This window comes from Heterodontus francisci, chromosome 5 (genome assembly GCF_036365525.1).
Source record: "Heterodontus francisci isolate sHetFra1 chromosome 5, sHetFra1.hap1, whole genome shotgun sequence".
Taxonomy (NCBI): Eukaryota; Metazoa; Chordata; class Chondrichthyes; order Heterodontiformes; family Heterodontidae; genus Heterodontus; species Heterodontus francisci.
This window is the reverse complement of record NC_090375.1, coordinates 85843163-85862710: the sequence shown is the minus strand read 5'-3', so window position 1 is coordinate 85862710 and position 19548 is coordinate 85843163. Positions and strand designations below refer to the sequence as shown.

The 19548-nt window shown below is 43.0% G+C and overlaps 1 protein-coding gene across 4 annotated transcripts in view; it reads left to right on the top strand.

The window, feature by feature from the left end:
- The window catches only part of greb1l (GREB1 like retinoic acid receptor coactivator), a 405959-nt gene that overhangs the window by 326214 nt on the left and 60197 nt on the right, over positions 1-19548 (top strand). For all 4 annotated transcript variants that reach the window (XM_068031722.1, XM_068031724.1, XM_068031723.1 and 1 more), the window contains 5 exons: positions 1478-1611; positions 5351-5690; positions 7088-7203; positions 9664-9908; positions 12408-12964. In XM_068031722.1, the coding sequence (XP_067887823.1) occupies positions 1478-1611; positions 5351-5690; positions 7088-7203; positions 9664-9908; positions 12408-12964 (1392 nt within the window). The remainder of the gene's footprint in view (positions 1-1477; positions 1612-5350; positions 5691-7087; positions 7204-9663; positions 9909-12407; positions 12965-19548) is intronic.

Below are 19548 nucleotides of genomic sequence, written 5' to 3'. Positions count from 1 at the left end.
CAAAATTAGTGTGCCTCATTCTTGGCAGGTGGGGGCCTAGCATGACAGCTGGGCTAACCTGACCGTTTCAACTGAAACCTTGTAACTTCAGCAGAATCTTAAACATGGAGTTAACCCCTTGTTGTCCTTCAGTATAATTACATTTATTCCATATGTAGTTTGCAGCGTAATGTTGCTTCTCTGCCATTAGATGTGAGTAGTGTTTTCAATGATGATGCCCATCCATGAACATATACTTAAAGGAACCCTTTGACTTTTTATATATTTATAGCTTTGACTACCTCAATGTCCCAAAGTGCCTCAAATGACTTCTGAAATTTGGTCATTGTTGTACTATAGACAAACATAAACTCAAGCTGGGATATGCTGCCACATGTAATCACTTTTAATGAATCAGCTTAAAGAATAAGTGCAACAATCAATTTGACTGCAGAGGCCATTACAGCTGATCCTTATCCTGACCTCACCCGCCATCCAGACAGACTTAACGAACATGTCACCGGATAATGATCAGAAGAGGGAATCAGGGTCAATTTTTACCATTCACCACAGACTGAGGATTGAACCTTGGTTCATTTGTTTTTTGTATCGATACCACCCAGCTTGAAGCATTTACCCACTGAACTTTTGAGATCCTCACCTCCATTACTCAAATAAACAAAATCTGAAAATATTTCTTGTTCAGTCACTGAAAAGTTTTACACTTGTGCATGAGTAAACAGACCATTTGCAGGATTTGTTTTTTTCATTTATGTGTAGTTTTTTAATTGCTTACTTCAGTTTTGGACTGGGTAAGAGATGGTCAGATGCTCACCATATTTTATACCAACTAGTCATGTGATTTCTTATAATTGATTTCTAAATTATTTTCTAAACTTTTCATATTGTTAACTATACATGTTAACATGCATGTTCCCAAACACAGCAGATCAATAGGCACAGTTTTCAAACCCACCAAGTACAGCAGGCTCCTTACTCTTAATATTTTACTGTTCCTTGTCTATCTTCGGTGTTGTTTGCATAATGGCAAAAACTCTTGCCAAGTTTCTGATGCCAGGAACACCATTAAAACCACAAAGGCAGTTAATATAATACTAGCTGTAGTAGTGCTCTCCAAGGTTAATTTATGCTTAAAGAAGCAAAGTCCAAAAAGTAACTTTCTGCCGGATGTATTGATTTCCATTTCTAATATTTACAAGTTTGTGTTTTCATTACAATTGAACAGTTTATTGAAAATGTCAAAACCTTCTCTGCCATTATTTCTGTATTGCCAACACTCTCACTTCACTTGTGAGCTATGGAATTTTCAGAGGTTGTTTTTAAAAGTAGCTTCTACACTTTGAGGGGTGGGAGTTAATTTTTCAGTTTTCCAGTATTAAAAACTTCTGTTTGGATTGTATGGCTTAGAGCAAACTGTTGGTAAAATCTGTCACACAGTCTCTAATTCTGTTGTATTTCTCCTTCACGTTTCTGTCAGGAGGAGATCAGCAATGAGGAGATGGTATATTTTGGTTTGTCTGATTACAGCAAGTCTTTACAATGGGGAATCACAAGCCCTATCCTGAGATGTGATGAGGCTTTTGAAAGAATGGTGAATACTTTGATGGAAAGGTAAATAGTATTTTTTCAATGGTATTTTATTTTGTTATTAATTATTCTCTGTCTTTCGGTCTGCTAGTTCTTGTTCCCTCTACTGATGACAAAGTGGATGCACAGCCTGGTCCCTGGCTATTGCCAGCTGGCTATCAGGAGTTACTGGGTGCCATCCAAGATTTAAGATTTTCCCTCTTCCCTGCAGACGGATACCGCAGTCTCCACTTGACCTGCCTCAGATTGTGTGTTCAGCAAGGCAGAATCAAACAGTTTACTCATTTCAACATGCAGCAGACCTGTAATGCTCAATGTCTTTGCACTCATTAGTTTAAAAAAAACTACTATTATGCTATTTGAGAACTGTGCTAGCATTGTTCATTCCTGAATAATTGGTCTTAGAAAGCCAGCTGCAAACTGAAGGTGAACCTGTCAGGGTTTGCTAAAGTCAAACATTAGGGAAAGCTGTTTAAAATGTTTTTTCCAGGCCAGTGGCCTTTGCAAATCTCAGCAGGTTTACCTTCCAGTTGCAGGTAATAACAAAACATGTGCACTGGGAATCTCCAGTGTTATCATAGGTCTCGCTTGGTATAAAGGCAATTTCTATCTTACTCCTTAATTGTGTGGATATGTTAGCCAAGCAGTTAGGGCACTGGGCAAGCAACCTACAGGTTGTGTGTTTGAATCCCACCATGGCAAGTTCTAAAATTGAGTTCGATAAAACTAGTAATTTGTGGGCTAACACCAGGAGGAAAATGGCCAAGAAAGCCGCCAGATTGTCATTAAAAGCCCTACTGGTTCACCAACATCAGGGAAAGGAATCTACCAACCCTACCTGGCCTGGCCTACAATGTGATCCCTGTTTCACATTACATGGTTGCCTCTTAATGCCTTCAGGGCAGGAAATGCTGCCTTACTGCTGTCGCTCACATCTTAAGACTTTAAAAAAAAATGACAACTGTGATTAAATAATGGCCAGGAGTTTTCTTAGAGATATTACCGTACTTCTGGCATAAACATGGTTTCTGCTGGACTTCCTGCAAAGTTGCAGCAATGGAGCAGTAGCAGCTCTGAGGCAATTCTTGGCCAATGCTTTTAATTATCAGGCTAGAACAGTTATTTTTTGCTTCTGTAAATCCTACATCTACATGTATTAGAATATTTACTGCTTTTCATGTTTGAACATGTAGGGGCGGCACAGTGGCGCAGTGGTTAGCACTGCAGCCTCACAGCTCCAGGGACCCGGGCTCGATTCTGGGTACTGCCTGTGTGGAGTTTGCAAGTTCTCCCTGTGTCTGCGTGGGTTTTCTCCGGGTGCTCCGGTTTCCTCCCACAAGCCAAAAGACTTGCAGGTTGATAGGTAAATTGGCCATTATAAATTGCCACTAGTATAGGTAGGTGGTAGGAAAATATAGGGACAGGTGGGGATGTTTGGTAGGAATATGGGATTAGTGTAGGATTAGTATAAATGGGTGGTTGATGGTCGGCACAGACTCGGTGGGCCGAAGGGCCTGTTTCAGTGCTGTATCTCTAATCTAAAAGAAAACATGGTGGGCTGCATTTTGAAAGCCTGCCACCGAAATAGGCAGTGGGTAAAAAACATGGTGGCCAGCACACACGGGGCGCATGTCACGGAGTCGCCACAATTACAAGCGTGGCGGCTCATTAGCATAGCCAGGGCGGCTGCCCCCCAATGACGAATGTGGGTCCATTGCAGGCGGAGACAGGAGAGTTTGTGGTGGAGAATAAGAAAATGGCAGAGAGACTAAACAATTACTTTCTATGTGTCTTCACAGAGGAAGACACAGAAAATCTCCCAGAAATACTAGGGAACCAAGGGACTTGTAAAAATGAGGAACTGATAGAAATTAGTATCAATAAAGAGGTAGTACTCCAAAAATTAATTGGATTGCAAGTTGATAAATCCCCTGGACCAGATAAGCTACATCCCAGAGTATTGAAGGAGGTGGCAAAAGAGATAGTGAATGCATTGGTGGTTATTTTTCAAAGTTCTATAGATTCTGGAAGGGTTTCTGCAGACTGGAAAGTAGCAAATGTAACCCCACTATTTAAGAAGGGAGCGAGAGAGAAAACCAAGAACTACAGACTTGTTAGTTTGACGTCAGTCATCAGGAAAATGTTAGAATCTATTATAAAAGTGAGATAGGTAGGTGGTAGGACAGGTGGGGATGTTTGGTAGGAATATGGGATTAGTGTAGGATTAGTATAAATGGGTGGTTGATGGTCGGCACAGACTCGGTGGGCCGAAGGGCCTGTTTCAGTGCTGTATCTCTAATCTAATCTAATCTAATAACTGGACACTTGGAAAATAATGATATGATTGTGCAGTGTCCACATGGATTTATGAAAGGGAAATGATGTTTGACAAATCTGTTGGAGTTTTTGGAGGGTGTTACTTGTAGCGTAGATAAAGGAGAACCAGTGGATGTGGTGTATTTGGATTTTTAGAAGGCTTTTGATAAGGTTAGTAAACAGAATTAGAGCACATGGATTGGGGATAATATACTGCTATGGATTGAGAATTGGTTAACAGACAGAAAGCAGTGAGTAGGAATAAATGGGTCATTCTCAGGACGGTAGGCTGTTACTAGTGGAGTACCGCAAGGATCAGTGGCCACAGCTGCTCAAAATCTATATAAATGATTTGGATGTGGGAACAAATGTAATATTTCCAAATTTACTGGTGAGACAAAACTAGGTGGGAATGTAAGTTGTGAGGAGAATGCAAGGAAGCTTCAAGCGGAATTTGGACAGGCTAAGTGAATGGGCAAGAACAAGGCAGATGAAATATAATGTGAATAAGTGTGAAGTGATCCACTTTGGTAGAAAAAACAGAAAAGTAGAGTATTTCTTAAATGGTGAGAGGTTGAGAAGTGTTGATGTCCAAAGGGACCTGGGTGTCCTTGTTCATGAGTCACTTAAAGCTAGTATGCTGGTGCAGCAAGCAATTAGGAAGGCAAATTCTTAGTTGGCCTTCATTGCAAGGGGATTTGAGTCCAGGAATAAAGATGTCTTGCTGTAATTGTATAGAGCAATAGTGTGAGCGCACCTGGAGTATTGTGTACAGTGTTGGTCTCCTTATGTAGGGAAGGATTTACTTGCCATAGAGGGAGTGCAATGGAGGTTCACCAGATTAATCGATTGGATGGTGGGATTGTCTTATGAGGAGAGATTGCACAAACTGGGCCTGTATTCTCTAGAGTTTCGAAGAATGAGAGGTGGTCTCATTGAAACTTACAAAATTCTTACAGGGTGTGACAGGGTAGATGTGGATAGGATGTTTCCTCTGGCTGGTGAGTCTAGAACCAGGGGACACAGTCTCAGAATAAGGGGCAGGTAGGCTTGGATTTCCAATGTGTGCTCTCGCAGGCAAGGCTCTCTGGTTGCAGTGCAAGGTCAGAAAATGGCCTTTTTTGTGTTGATCTAATGCAGTGCTCTCAAATCATCCCACAACAATGTACTTTAATATAGCAGGGAAAAATAATCTAGCATATATACTGGAATTTCTATGCTAAAATCCTAAAAGGCCCAACTCCAGCATATACTTTTTCCAGAAAGTGGAATGAAATAACACTATTGTAATGTTCAAATAGGTTTTGCAAACTTTTTTTTGCTAAGTATGAATTCTGATAGTTAATCCTTATAAAGATGATTCCCTGCATGATTGAGTGTAAATTAGACTAATCTTAAGGTTGCTGAATTAGATTAATGAGAATTTTGATGCCCTTTCTCTTTTCAGGTATCCCAGATTACACAGCATGGTGATCCGATGCTACCTGCTAATTCAGCAGTATGCTGAAGCCATGATGGCTGTGACATCAATGAATTTGCTGAGAGAGCACACTACTCCTGAGACTCTGAGTATTATGGATGATTTGATCAGCTGTCCTGGGAAAGATAAGATTGGTCGTGGACATATGCTTTTGATACGAGTTCCATCAGTGCAGCTAGCGATGCTTGCCAAGGAGCGACTTCAGGATGTTCGAGATAAGCTTGGTCTGCAATATCGGTTTGAAGTACTTCTAGGCAACCCTGCCACGGAGCTCACTGTCGCCAAGCACTTTGTTACACGAATGAAGGTAGGAACATTTTATAAAGAAGTTCTGAAGGAGGAAAGAAAACAAACTTTCTAGTACTGTACAAATGTAGGTGCACTGATAAGAACATATAGAGTCAGAGAGTGATACAACACCAAAACAGGCCCTTCGGCCCACCGAGTCTGCGGCGACCATCAACCACCGATTTATACTAATCCTATATTAATCCCATTTTTCCCCTCTCAGATTCCCTCAATTCTCCTACCACCTACCTACACTAGGGGCAATTTTTACAATGGCCAATTTACCTATCAACCCGCAAGTCTGTGGCATGTGGGAGTAAACCCACACAGTCATAGGGAGAACTTGCAGACTCCGCACAGGCTGTACCCAGAACTGAACCCGGGTCGCTGGAGCTGTGAGGCTGCGGTGCTAGCATTGAGTGAGAAATCAACATTCCTTCTGCAAACTGTATATAAATTATCCTATCGCAGACTCTACTTAATCCACTGAACCTCCCCAAGGAGGTGACCGCACATAAATATGACTTTGCATCATCTGTTCCTCTCTGGTCCCCGAAGCAATCAATTAAGTATCAAGAGCCCGTGTTAACTCTTGAAACTCATTATACCCAGTTACCTGCAACTAACCCTCTGAAACCTGCGATGATCTCCTGCTTCAGGTACTTGTCCAGCTCCCATTTGAAAACCTGCAGAGCATCCATACTCATTGCATGCTTCGGTACTCTGCAGTAGTTGGACATGTTCGGTATTGGCTGTACTAGGACCCATAGGAACTTTCAACTTCAACTTCACCTTCAGCTATTTTGACATGTAGTAGCTAGCCATTCAGGGAGTATCTGTATTGCCCATGTTCTTGATTTATATAGTACTTCATACATGTACATATTAAATTCCATGTACTGATGTAAAGGTCTGCTACCCGACCCGACCCCAACGGGTCCCAACGACATGTGTCCGGTTCGGTTCGGGTCGGGTCGGAGTTCCGGGTCCGGCATTCGGGCTCAGGTCACGTTTCCTTTGCAGACCTTTAGTGTGAATTGTCAGTATGCTCAGTGCTGCACCACTTGGTGCTTAAACACGTGGAGCTAACAGGAGAGGTGGGGAAATTTTATTTTTAATTATTAAGCTCATGTATTTACTTCAAACCATCGTACATAGTGTTTACAGCACAGCAACAGGCCATTCAACCCACCATGCCAGTGTTTATGCTTCACATGAGCCTCCTCCCACCCTTGTCCCTCTACGCCCATGAACATATACTTCTATTTCATTTTCTTTCATACGTTTACCTAGCTTCCACCTTAATTGCATCTGTGTTATTCACCTCAACTACTACTTGTGGTAGCAAGTTCCACATTCTAACTACTCTTTGAGTAAAGAGGTTTCTCCTGAATTTCCAATTGTCTTGACTTGTAGGTATGGAGAGGGTGTGAACAGGAGGAATGGAGCCCACGCACCTATCAGGATCTGGAAGGTCTACCATGTATTGTCATCTTAACTGGCAAAGATCCACTTGGGGAATCATTCCCAAGGTAAGACTTTTTTTTAACGAAGCTAAACTTTTAACATAGCCCAAACTTTAATGATTGTCTCATAACTGTTATGTATTAGAATATTTTACTATGTGTTCCATTTGAATTCTGGTACAGTTAAAAAAGCGATACAGGATACCTTTTAGTAAATAGTAAAACAATAATATGGTTGAGGGATTCAAAATAGTCCAGTCTCATAGTTTATCTTTGTAATCTGGACTCTAAGGACAGAACTTTTACCCCCATATGGGGATGAGTACAGAGGTGGGTGAGCACGAAAATTTGTGCCGCCGCCTGCCGAGCTGGTTTGCCAGCACCACCAATTTTCTGTCAGCCTGTGAATCCCCCGCAGTGTCAGGAACTAGGTCAGCAGCCTGGAGGCGGCTTCCAGCGGTAGACCAGGAGAGGCAGTGCTCCAGGCAGGCTGTGAGGCCCTTTCTGCCTACCTGCGGCCACAAGTTGCCCTGTAGAGGAGTACTCCCTCCATTATGGTGCCCCAGCAGCTGTGGCCATTTTTTAATTTAAAAATGTTAAAAGTTGCTGAGAGGATGCCTCAAGATGGAAGTGCCCTCTCTCTGTCTCTTACCTGCAACAGCAGGCTGGAGCTTCTTCTGAGCTAAAGGGCCAACTATTGGCCCTCCAGCTTAGAGAGCCTGCCCGCCATCTTTAATTGGACAGCAAGTGCATCCTGTGGCCACTACTGGGCCAGTTCACTGAAAATCACTGCTGGGTGACACTTCTCCACACAGAGAGGAATTTTAAAAAATTATTTTATGGGATGTGGACGGTGCTGGCAAGGCCAGCATTTATTGCCCATCCCTAATTGCCCTTGACAGCTGAGTGGATTTCTCAGCCATTCAGAGGGCAATTAAGAGTCAAACACATTGCTGTGGGTCTGGAGTCACATGTAGGTCAGACAATGTAAGGACACCAGATTTCCTTCCTTAAAGGACATTCGTGAACCAGATGGGTTTTTACGACAATCAATGATCATTTCATGGTCCGATTACTGAGACTGGCTAAAATTCAGATTCCACCAGCTGCAATGGTGGGATTTGAAAATGTCCTGAGGGCATTAGCCTGGACCTCTGGATTACTAGTTCAGTGACATTACCACTCCCCCAGTGGCTGGCGACTTTGGAAGCGGGGAGAGCATATAATCGGGTGGCATGGGGTGGTGGCGGTGGGGGGGACTCAGCCTCCTTCCCGCCTCCATTCAAATTAAGTCTGGGACGGGAAGGCCTGTGAATGGCCTTTCGCCCTGATGCCAATTGAGGCCCTTAAGTGAGCAATTAATTCCCAGTTATGGACCTCAACCCGCCGCCATTGGAATTAGCCCAACAGTGGGCGAGCCTGTCACCACATGGGGAGCATGCCAAGCAAAACCCATGCAAGTTCTTTGCAGGCTCCAGGGAGGGAGGTTTGCGGGTGGTGCCTCATAAAAAGCACAGTGCCTAAATGAGGGACCAGGCAGAGGTAAGGGGGGGCCCACTGAGAGCCAACCCCCTATCATTGCTGCTGACCCCCCCTACACCCCCACTTCCCCCGCAACCCCCATCCCGCGAAACCCCTCCTGCCCTGACTTACCTGTGACTTGGGTCCAGCGCCACTGGTGAGTCCAGTACCGGCAGCAGCCACTGCCTCTGTGGTAGCACTGTTGTGTTGAAGAGCTGCTGGCCTCTGATCGGCCAACAGCTCTCAGAGGGTGGGACTTCTGTCACCAGGGTCCTTGATCCTGGGGAAGGCCACTTAAGTGCCTCATTGGCACTTGATTTGGTGGGCCTTCCCCAGAGGAGGTGACGTGGAGCTCTCGCCAGGGTTTTAGCTGGCGGTTGAGACCCTCGTCACCCAGATAAAATCTCGGCCACAGTGTGGTGTCAGGCCGCCCATTTGACCCCAATGTCGGGGTCCCGACCCAAAAGCCTGCCCTGAATTACCTTCATCAATTCATTAAACAATATTGGGTTAAAATTCTCCTTCCTTGGCCTCTTTGATGGAAGATTGACAGAAACATTGGGGAAATGTCAACTAACTTTTTTCTTCTTTAATTTCTCTTCCCTTGCTATCTCCTCTTCTTTTGAAGGTACTAAGTGTTACTGGGATATAGTTCCTCTGATGTTTGCAGCATTCAGGTACCTCCCACAGTTGACCAGTCTCAGCAGTGACTGTTGGCAGACTATTTTTCCATGGAGGACATTATAGCTAAGCCAAACCCTACTTTCACTCAGCGTCTGTCCACACACAGGCAGACAAACACAGGCACTTCACAGCGTACGTCACTAGACCAAGCTGAATTATTCTCCTGGTTCAGGGCCGTAGATGTCATGTATTGTAGACCCTCAAGAGGACATGTTATGCTAATGTAGAACCTCAAAAAAATGGACTCTAACAATGTAGGACATTAAAGTTTTTTTTTGTTTCATTTGACAATTTGTAACTTATTTCAATCTTTTTATTAAGGTCCATGAAATACTGTGACCTTAGGTTAATTGACTCCAGCTACCTCACACGCACAACCCTCGAGCAAGAGATTGGCCTCGCCTGTGGCTATGTTTCTAAGAGTGCTGTCAGAGAAACCATGGCAGTTCTGGAGCAAATTGAAAAGGAGCAGGAAAAAGTTCTTATCAGTGAGAATGAATCTGATGAATTACAAATTGATCTGGAGAGGCCACAAAGTAACAGCAGTGCAGTCACGGGAACCTCAGGTTAGTATGCTCAGTGATTAGCGTCCCTGCAGATTCTTCAGGTTTGGCCAAGTAGATAGGGTTGTGTTCCCGTGGATTGTCAGCGTCCACATTTCGATGCATTTTGCCAACTTTTATTGTTCATGCACTTTCTTAACATTTATTTCTCTTGGTTGAATGCTTTTATCAGTCATCCTGTTTTTCTACGGATCTTTCTTTATATAGAAAACCCAAATTAGGAATGTCTGGGAAGGATACACAGGATTCAGGAAAGTCTGAAGCTATTATAGTGGTAGCTGAGAGATGGTCAGAGAGATGGAGAAAAATAATAGATAACAGGAAGCGATCTAGTGACAATGGTGAAAAAGGTAGGAAAGAGACTGAAATCAAGGTGTTAATGATCTGACCGGGGAAGAAAAGACTGAGAGCAGGGGAAGTGCGGGAAAAGAAAGATGAAAGAATACACAATAAAATGAAAAAGATGATATACGTAACCTACAGTAGTGGGGAAGAGTTTAAAAGAAAGGAAAACAACAAGAGACCATAAAAATAAGACAAGCTGAGGGTAACAGAGAACGATTGGAAGCTAAGGGAGAAGGAACCTGAGATTACTCAAAATGTAAGCTGTTTCAATTCCAAGTTTGTTAAACCAAATAGACATTTGCTTCTTAATGAATTGATAAGTAAAACTTTCCAACATCATAGGGAGATGAAAAGAAAAACAGGAGAGCTGGGATTGAAGGAAGGCTGCTTTCTTCACTACCTCCTCCTCTGCTCGTCCTCTCCATCCTCACCTGAGCAAAGACCTCTTGCATATCTTTGTCACTAAGATTCAGCTGATTTCCCTAGACTCCCCCTGCTCCTGTAGACCTGAACCTAAAATCTCTGTATCTATCTTAATTTCTCTCTCACCTCTCCTCATAACCTTTCCGATCTTGTCTATGAGACAGAGGCCCACCTTCTGCTCCTTTGACTGCATTCCTACTAATTTGCTGGTCACCCAACTTCCCTTCCTAATCCCCATGCTAGCTGGCATTCTAAATGGTTCCCTCTTCTTGGAGATTGTGCCCTTCCCTTTCTCATCATGATCTCCTGGAACAGTCGAGCCTGCACCCTCTGTTCTTGAAAACTACCACCTTATCATTAACTTACTTTTCCTCTCCAAAGTTCTTTAAAATGTTGATGTCTTCCAAATATGTGTCCGTCTTTCCCACACTTCCCTGATTGAATATGTCTAATCAGAGTTCTGCACCTGCCACAGCATCAAAATAGCCCTAACCAAAATCACAAATGACTGACTATGATGCATTATCTTTTATTATCCTCCTCAACCTCTCTGCAACCTTTGACATGATTAACTTTCTCCGCCCTTCTTCAACAACTCTCCTCCATTGTGTGGCTCAGCGGGATTCAACCTCAATTAGTTCCACTCTTACCTCTCCAATCGTAGCCAGAACATCTCCAACAATGGCTTTTTATCCTTCCTGTATGCTATTACCTGTAGCCCCCTCCTCTTCCTCATCTTGATGCTGCCTCTTGGCGACATCATCCACAGACATGGGGTTAGCTTCCATATGTATGCTGATAACATTTGGTTCTACCTTTCCACCATCTGTTCCAATTCCTCCTCAGTTCTATGTTGTCCGACATGCAGTCTTGGTTAAGCTGCAAATTCCTCCAGTTAAACATTGGGAGAACTAAATCCATTCTCTTTGGCGTCCATCACAAACTCCGCATCCTTGCCACTGATCACATCTCCTTCCCAGCAACTGACTACAGCTGAATCAGAATGTTCGCAACCTCACCATCCAGTTTGGGATTGTGACTCAAGCCACTGACCCCTTATGCTCGCCATCACTAAGTCCACCTACTTCTGACTCTGTAACATCGCGAGCCTCTGTCCCTACCTTTGTGGATCTGCCACTGAAAGCCTCATCCATGCATTTGTGACTCCAGACTCAACTATTCCAACTTCTCCTCCCACATCAAGTCCGGCTCACTTATCCCTGCCCTTGCTGCATTACTTTGACTCCCAGTCTCCTAGAATCACAAATTTAGAATTCTCATCCTTGTGTTCAAATTCCTTCATGATTTCGACCATACCCATCTTTGTAAACTCCACCAGCCATTGCCCCCATCCAAACTCTCCGTTCGTCTGTTTGTTGCCATGCCTTCAGTCGCCTTGGCTCGATGCTCCTTAAACTTTTCCACTTCCCACCCCTCCTTGAAGATCCTCCTTAAAACACAGCTCTGGCCGAGCTTTTGAATCACCACTCCTGAAATCATTATCTTTGACCTAATGTCCATTTTATTTTGTTTATGCACTACATTATATAAACATTTTTTATAAGACAAGATTAAGATGCAGAGATAATTGGGAAAGGTGTGGAGAAATACATTGTGTGCTTGCAAAGCACCCCCATCTCCTGAAGAACACTAAATATTCGTACAAAGCTTGATGCAGCAGTTTCATGAAATGATATCAATCTTTAACATTAAATTTGGTTTGCCTTCAAATAGGTTCCATAGCAGAGAATGGGGTGAACTCGTCCAGTGCTCTGGACTCATCACAGAGGCCTGTTTCATCCCTTAGCTGTCAGAATATTGTGAACAATTCAAGTGATGAAGGCACTTCAGCACACACCTCAACCAGTGTAGGTAGCGAGGGCTGCAAACAGGAATGTGACTCAGAAGGGAAGGAAACTGCAAGCAGCACAGACTCAAAATCATCTTCATCCTCTGGGAATTCTCGTCAATCTATCCTAGTCAACAAAGACTTCAGGACCCCACATCTCATTTTTCCAAGAACTGTAATTTTATCAAAGCCAGTGTATCATCTTCTTGGCTCAGCAAAAAATGAACATTTGTGCTCTGCCAGTTTGTTGCCCCATGCTGATATGACTTGGACAAGCTCACTCAGATCACTGTTTCACAAGGACTTGAGCAGTGAAGAGCAGTCACGTTACTACAGAAAATGGACAATTCCAAGGCCACATCATGCAGACTTTAGCAATAAAAGTGAAGGAAGTTCTGGAAATTTCCATCAGCGGCGGTTGTTATTGATAGGACCACCCCAGGTAATTATACTTAGCATTCAGCTGCTCAAACTGGCAAAATCAAAACAAATTATTGGACTAATATTATGGGTAGGGAATGTGGTGACATATGATACATATGTAAGGTCAACCAGATAAATACTGATGAGATATGTTATTATACATTGGCCATGATTGCTCAATTTCAATTGTAGGTTTTTCAACTGAAAAATAAGAGTAATTAATATAGCCCAAAAAGTCAGTTTGCAACAGCCATTTGTCAGTGTCATATTATGCACCAGAAAATATGCTTATTTTCACAGGTAATTTTCCATACGATTGTTATACAGGATAACAGAGAGTTTGGATTTTGTTAGAGGTCATTGAAATACTGAGGGTTTGAGTAGGTACCCAAAAGTCCAAGGGGGTTGGGAAATGCATGTCTTTCATTCCTTTAAACAGGTTGGTAATGGGCTCACATTCAAGTGGAACACAGATCTGCTGACTTAATACTGGAAATCTGCCTGTTCCGATTTTAGGGTGGACTTCAGTTTAGGCCGCCAGTGCTCAAAGAAGAAACGACAGGAACGGAATGAATATATGCAAATCAGGGTCAGATGACATTTTCATTTCTGCATGCATTCCTACCGCTAGTTCCTGATCACCACAAACTGATTGTGGGAGATGGGGTGGTATAGGTCAAGCTGCAGCCATATCCAAAGATCAATTGCTCTCAGGTGAAATGTTACAAAGCTTTGAGAGACATTTTGCTTTGTATTACACATTTTCTTTGCTGCTTGGATCATTTCAAAGCAATTATCGTGGCTGTGGAATTTTCTGAACTCCTTAAGGGGTTTCTGGCAATGCGATTTATTTTTATGGGGCACTTCTGGCATTTCCACTCTGACAGAACAACAACTTGAATTTATATAGTGCCTTTAATGCAGCAAAATGTCCCAGAATGCCCAACAAGAGCATTATCAATAAAAATGTTGACAGCTAGCCACAGAAGGAGATATCAGGACAGATGACCAATAGCTTAACCTAAGAGGTAGGTTTTAAGGAGCATCTTAAAGGAGGAGAGAGAGGTAGAGAGTTGAAGAAGGCCTAGGTAGCTGAATGCATAGCTGTCTATGGTGGGGTGATTAAAATCATGGATATGCAAGATGCCAGAATTGGCTGAGTGCAGAGATCTTGAAGGCTTGTAGGACTGAAGGAGGTTACAAAGGTAGGGAGAGTGAGGCCATGGTTGGATTTGAAAGCAAGAATAAGGATTTTAAAATTGAGGCATTGTCAGTCTGGGAGCCAATGTAGGCCTGCAAGCACAGGGACTTGGTGCAATTTAAGATACGAGCAGCAGAGTTTTGGACGAGCACATGCTTAGTAGGATGGAAAACGGGAGGCCGGCCAGGAGAGCATTGGAATAATCAAGTCTAAAGGTAACAACAAAGGCTTGGATGAGGGTTTCACAAATGCAGGCTTGGCGCCAGGCAATGTCATGGAGGTGGGAGTAGGCAGTCTGTGGTCGAAGCTCAACATTGGGTCAAATTCAACATCAGGTTTGTGAATGATCTGGCTCAGCTTCAGGCAGTTTCTCGGAGAAGGACGGAAACTGTGGTCAGGCAATGGAGTTTGTGGCAGGAACATAGGAGAAAGGAGCAGGAGTAGGCCCTTCAGCCCCTCGAGCCTGCTCCCCCATTCGACTAGATCATGGCTGATCTACCTCAATGCCATCTTCCTGCACTATCGCCATATCACTTCATATCTTTAATATCTAGAAATCTATCAATCCCTGTCTTGAGCATACTCAATGACTGAACCTCCACAGCCCTCTGGAGTAAAGAATTCCAAAGATTCACCATCCTCTAAATGAAGAAATTCCTCCTCATCTCAGTCCTAAATGGCCTACCTCTTATTCTGAGACTGTGTCTCCTGGTTCTAGACTCACCAGCCAGGGATACATCCTTACTGCATCTACCCTGTCAAGCGCTGTAAGAATTATATATGTTTCAATGAGATCACCTCTCATTCTTTGAATATCTGGAGAATACAGACCCAATCTCCTCAATCTCTCCTCATAGAACAATCCCGCCATCCCAGGAATCAGTCTGGCGAACCTTCGTTGCACTCCCTCTCTGGCAAGTATATACTTCCTTAGATAAAGCAACCAAAACTGCACACGATACTCCAGGTGTAGTTTCACCAAGGCGCTATACAATTGCAGCAAGACTTCTTTACTTCTGTACTCAAATCCTCTTGCAATAAAGGCCAACATACCATTTGCCTTCCTAATTGCTTGCTGCACCTACATGTTAGCTTTCAGTGACTTATGAACAAGGACACCCAGGTCCCTTTGGCCATCAACACTTCCAATCTCTCTCCATTTGAGAAATACTCTGCATTTCTGTTTTTCCTACCAAAGTGGATAACTTCACATTTTTCCACATTATATTCCATCTGCCATGTTCTTGCCCATTTACTTAGCCTGTTTAAATCCCCCTGAAGCATCCTCTTTACAGCTGACATTCCCACTTAGTTTTGTGTCATCGGCAAACTTGAAAATATTACATTTGGTCTCCACATCCTATTCATTGATATTGAGTGTGAATAGCTGGGGCCCAAGCACTGACCCTTCCGGTACCCCACTAGTCGCAGCCTTCCAAACTGAGAATGACCCATTTATTCCTACTCTCTGTTTTCTGTCCTTGAACCAATTCTCAGTCCATACCAGTATATTAACCCCAATCCCATGTGCTTTAATTTTGCTTGCTAACCTCCATTGCGGGACCTTATTAAAAGCCTTCTGAAACTCCAAATACACCACATCCACTGGTTCCCCCTTATCTATTCTGCTAGTTACATCCGAAAAAAACTCCAACAGTTTTGTCAAACATGATTTCCCTTTTATAAATCCATGTTGACACTGCCAATCCGACCATTACTTTCTAAGTGTCCCGTTATCTCATCCTCTATAATAGATTCTAGCATTTTCCCAACTAATGATGTCAGTCTAACAGGACTGTAGTTCCCTATTTTCTCTCTCCTTCCTTTCTTAAATAGTGAGGTTACATTTGCTATCTTCCAATCTTCAGGAACTGTTCCAGAATATATAGAGTTTTGGAAGATTATCATCAGCGCATGCACTATCTCTACAGCCACCTGTTTCAACAATCTGGAATGTAGATCATCAGATCCAGGGGTTTATCAACTTTCAATCCCATTAATTTCTCCAGTACTACTTTTTGTACTCATACTAATTTCTTTCAGTTCCTCATTCTCACTAGTCCCTTGGTTCTTTTGGGAGGTTTCTTGTATCTTCCTCCTTGAAGTCAGACACAAAACAGATGTTTAGTTTCTCTGCCATTTCCTTATTCCCTCTCCAAAGAGATTATAAACTCCCCTGTCTCTGCCTGTAATGGGCCCACATTTGTCTTTGTTCATCTTTTTCTTTTACATACCTACAGAAGCTTTTACAGTCCGTTTTTATGTTTCTCGCTAGGTTACTTTCATATTCTATTTTCTCTTTCTTTATCAGTTTCTTGGTCCTCCTTTGCTGAATTCTAAAATGCTTCCAGTCCTGCGGCTTACTACTTTTTTTTGGCAACTTTATAAGCCTCTTCCTTTGATCTCATACAATCTTAAACTTCTCTTGTTCGCCATAGTTAGATCACCTTTCCTGTTGGGTTTTTGTGCCTCAAAGGAATGTAAATTTGCTGTAAACCACGTATTAATTATTTAAATGCTAGCCATTGCCTGTCTACTGTCATATCTTAAAATATAGTTCCCAATCTACCACAGCCAACATGCCCTCATGCCTTCAGTTTCCTTTGTTTAGATTTAAGACCCTAGTTTCAGATTGAATTACATGACCTTCAAACTTGATGTACCATTCTGTCATATTATGGTCACTTTTCCCTAGAGGCTCCTTTACAATGAGATTATTAATTAGCCCTTTCTCATTGCACAAAACCAGATCTAAAATAGCCTATTCTATGTTGGTTCCTCAACATACTGTTTTAGAAAAGCATCTCGTATACATTCCATGAATTCATCTTCCACAGCATTAATGCCAATTAGGTTTACAGTGTCTATATGTAGATTGTAGTTCCCCATGATTACTGTATTACCCTTGTTACATGCACCTCTAATTTCCTGGTTTATACCGTGCCCTACATTACCACTACTGTTTGGTGGCCTATAATCAACTCTTATCAATGTTTGCTGCCCCTTGCTTTTTCTTAGCTCTACCCAAACTGATTCTACGTCTTGATCCTTCAATCTAAGATCCTCTCTCACTAACGTACTGATATCATTCTTTATTAACAGCGCTACCCCACCTCCTTTTCATTTTTGCCTATTCTTCCTAAATGTTGAATACCCTTGAACATTCAGTTCCCAGCCTTGGTCACCCTGCAGCCACGTCTCTGCAGTGGCAATTAGATCATAACAGTTTACTTCTATTTGTGCTGTCAATTCATCTACCTTGTTGCAAATGCTGTCTGCATTCAAATAGAGTGCCTTGAATTCTGTCTTTTTATTATTTTCACGACCTCTAGCCTTACCTGCTGAAGCATCCTTAGGTTTCTATGCTCTGTCCCTTCCTGCCACACTCAGATTATCGATTCCCTTATTGTACATTGCTCTCTTGCTTTCTCTTTCTCTAAATTTTCACATCTTCCCTCACTTGATCCTCGACCCCCACTATTTAGTTTCAAGCCCTCGCTACCACCCTAGTTGTACAACTCGCAACGCCGGTCCCTGCACAAAACCAGATCTAAAACAACCTATTCTATGTTGGTTCCTCAACATACTGTTTTAGATAGTTCAGGTGAAGACTATCCCAACGGTACAGTTCCCACAGCCCGAAAACAATGGCTTCAGTCTTCCCAATATTTAGTTGGAGGAAGTTTCTACTCATCCAATACTGGATGTCAGACCAGCACTGTGGTATTCTGTGACTCTATGAAATCGGAGCAAGTGGATGGTCGAGAGAAGTGGTGGTGAAATAGAGCTGAGTGTCGTCACCGTACACATGGAAAATGATATTAACAAGAGATAGCATGTAGATGAGATATAGAAGGGGGCCAAGGAAAATTCCTTGGGGGACTCCAGAAGCAATGGTGTGGGAGTGGGAAGGGAATCAATTATGGGTGATTCTCTGGCTATAATTCGATAGGTAAGAATGGAAGCAGGCAGGGGCAGTTTCACTCAGCTGGACAATAGAGGAGAGGTATTGTAGGAGGATGGTGTGGCCAACTGTGTCGAAGGCTGCAGTCACATTGAGAAGGGTGAGGAGGGGCAGTTTACCACAGTCACACTCTCAAAGAATGTCATCGAAGGATGAGAATCAACAGCAGGGGGAAGGTGCTAAAAGGAGAGCAAATAGAGCTGGCATGCCCACAGGAATCATTACCTCCCAACAGAGTTTATAGAGTCAGCACAATAAACCTACACAGACTGAAGAGCATTATACAAGGAAGTTGCATTTCTCGAGAGAGGCGGTCAGAGTTGTCACTTCCTGCAGTAAAATTCACTGCAGGCCTCTTGCTCCTTCTAGGCTGCCACAGAGAAATTAGCAACATCAGCCAGACTGTAATTGATGCTAGCATTTAGCAGGCGACTAATGCCATATTTGCTATAGCAAACCCTTTCATCATTTTCCCCACGCAAAAGCAGCATAGGGCTCTGGGGTTCGCACTGATTGCAGTCTTCCCACAATCCTGGGCATTTCCAAGAGCCCTGTGGGTTCCTTTAGATGAACCTACTGCCTTCATGAATCACAAGGGCTTCCACTGCACTGTTGTGCAACTGGTGATCTTCAGTATCTCTGTCCCTGCTTTCCTGGCATCTGCCTTGCCACTGTTATATTGTAACAATTCTCTCTCCCCCAACTCTTTGCCCCTGCACAGTAAGTGAGAGGCTGGCTGTTTTGGGGTAAGAATGATTCCCAACACATTTGGTTCATGACTTCTCTAAGAAACTCACAATTGGCAGCTAAACCATGCTACAATCAGAACTATGGCCCAGCTAGAGTCTTCATTGAGAAGATCATTGGAGTTCTCAAGCAAAGATTAAACAGCCTCGACATGTCTGATGGCTTCTTATAATACAGTCCTGTTTGTTAGTGGTTTGCTGTACGCTGCATAACTTTTCCCTGCACCAGGGACAGCACTTGGAGCCACTATTGGACAAGGACTATCAACAAGAGGTATGGACACTAATGCTGTAGAGGATGGTGAAGGAGCAGGAGAGTGAAGAGCCAGAGCTCTTCAGCAGTAGCTCATCGAAGGATACTTCAGCTAAGCAATCCTTACTCTCCTACAATAACAGTCATGTCCAATATCTCTCCTAGATATACAGGAGCGCAGACTGTAGGATATCTTTAACCTAACTGAAGCCATTCTGTGTTCCAGCTTGAATAAGGCAGAGGAGACAGTTGAGCCCAGAGCTGGCTTTGGCATCCCCGAGAGATGCTATTAATAGTTCCAGAGATTCTTGTAGGGCGTAATCAGTTGCAGTATCTAGGTGACCCATTGCTCCTTGATTATCTGCAGAATGTCGATGCCACGTACCAAAACCCCACGTAAAATGGTAGTGAACTCCTCCATGTTCTCTAACTTGTAGCC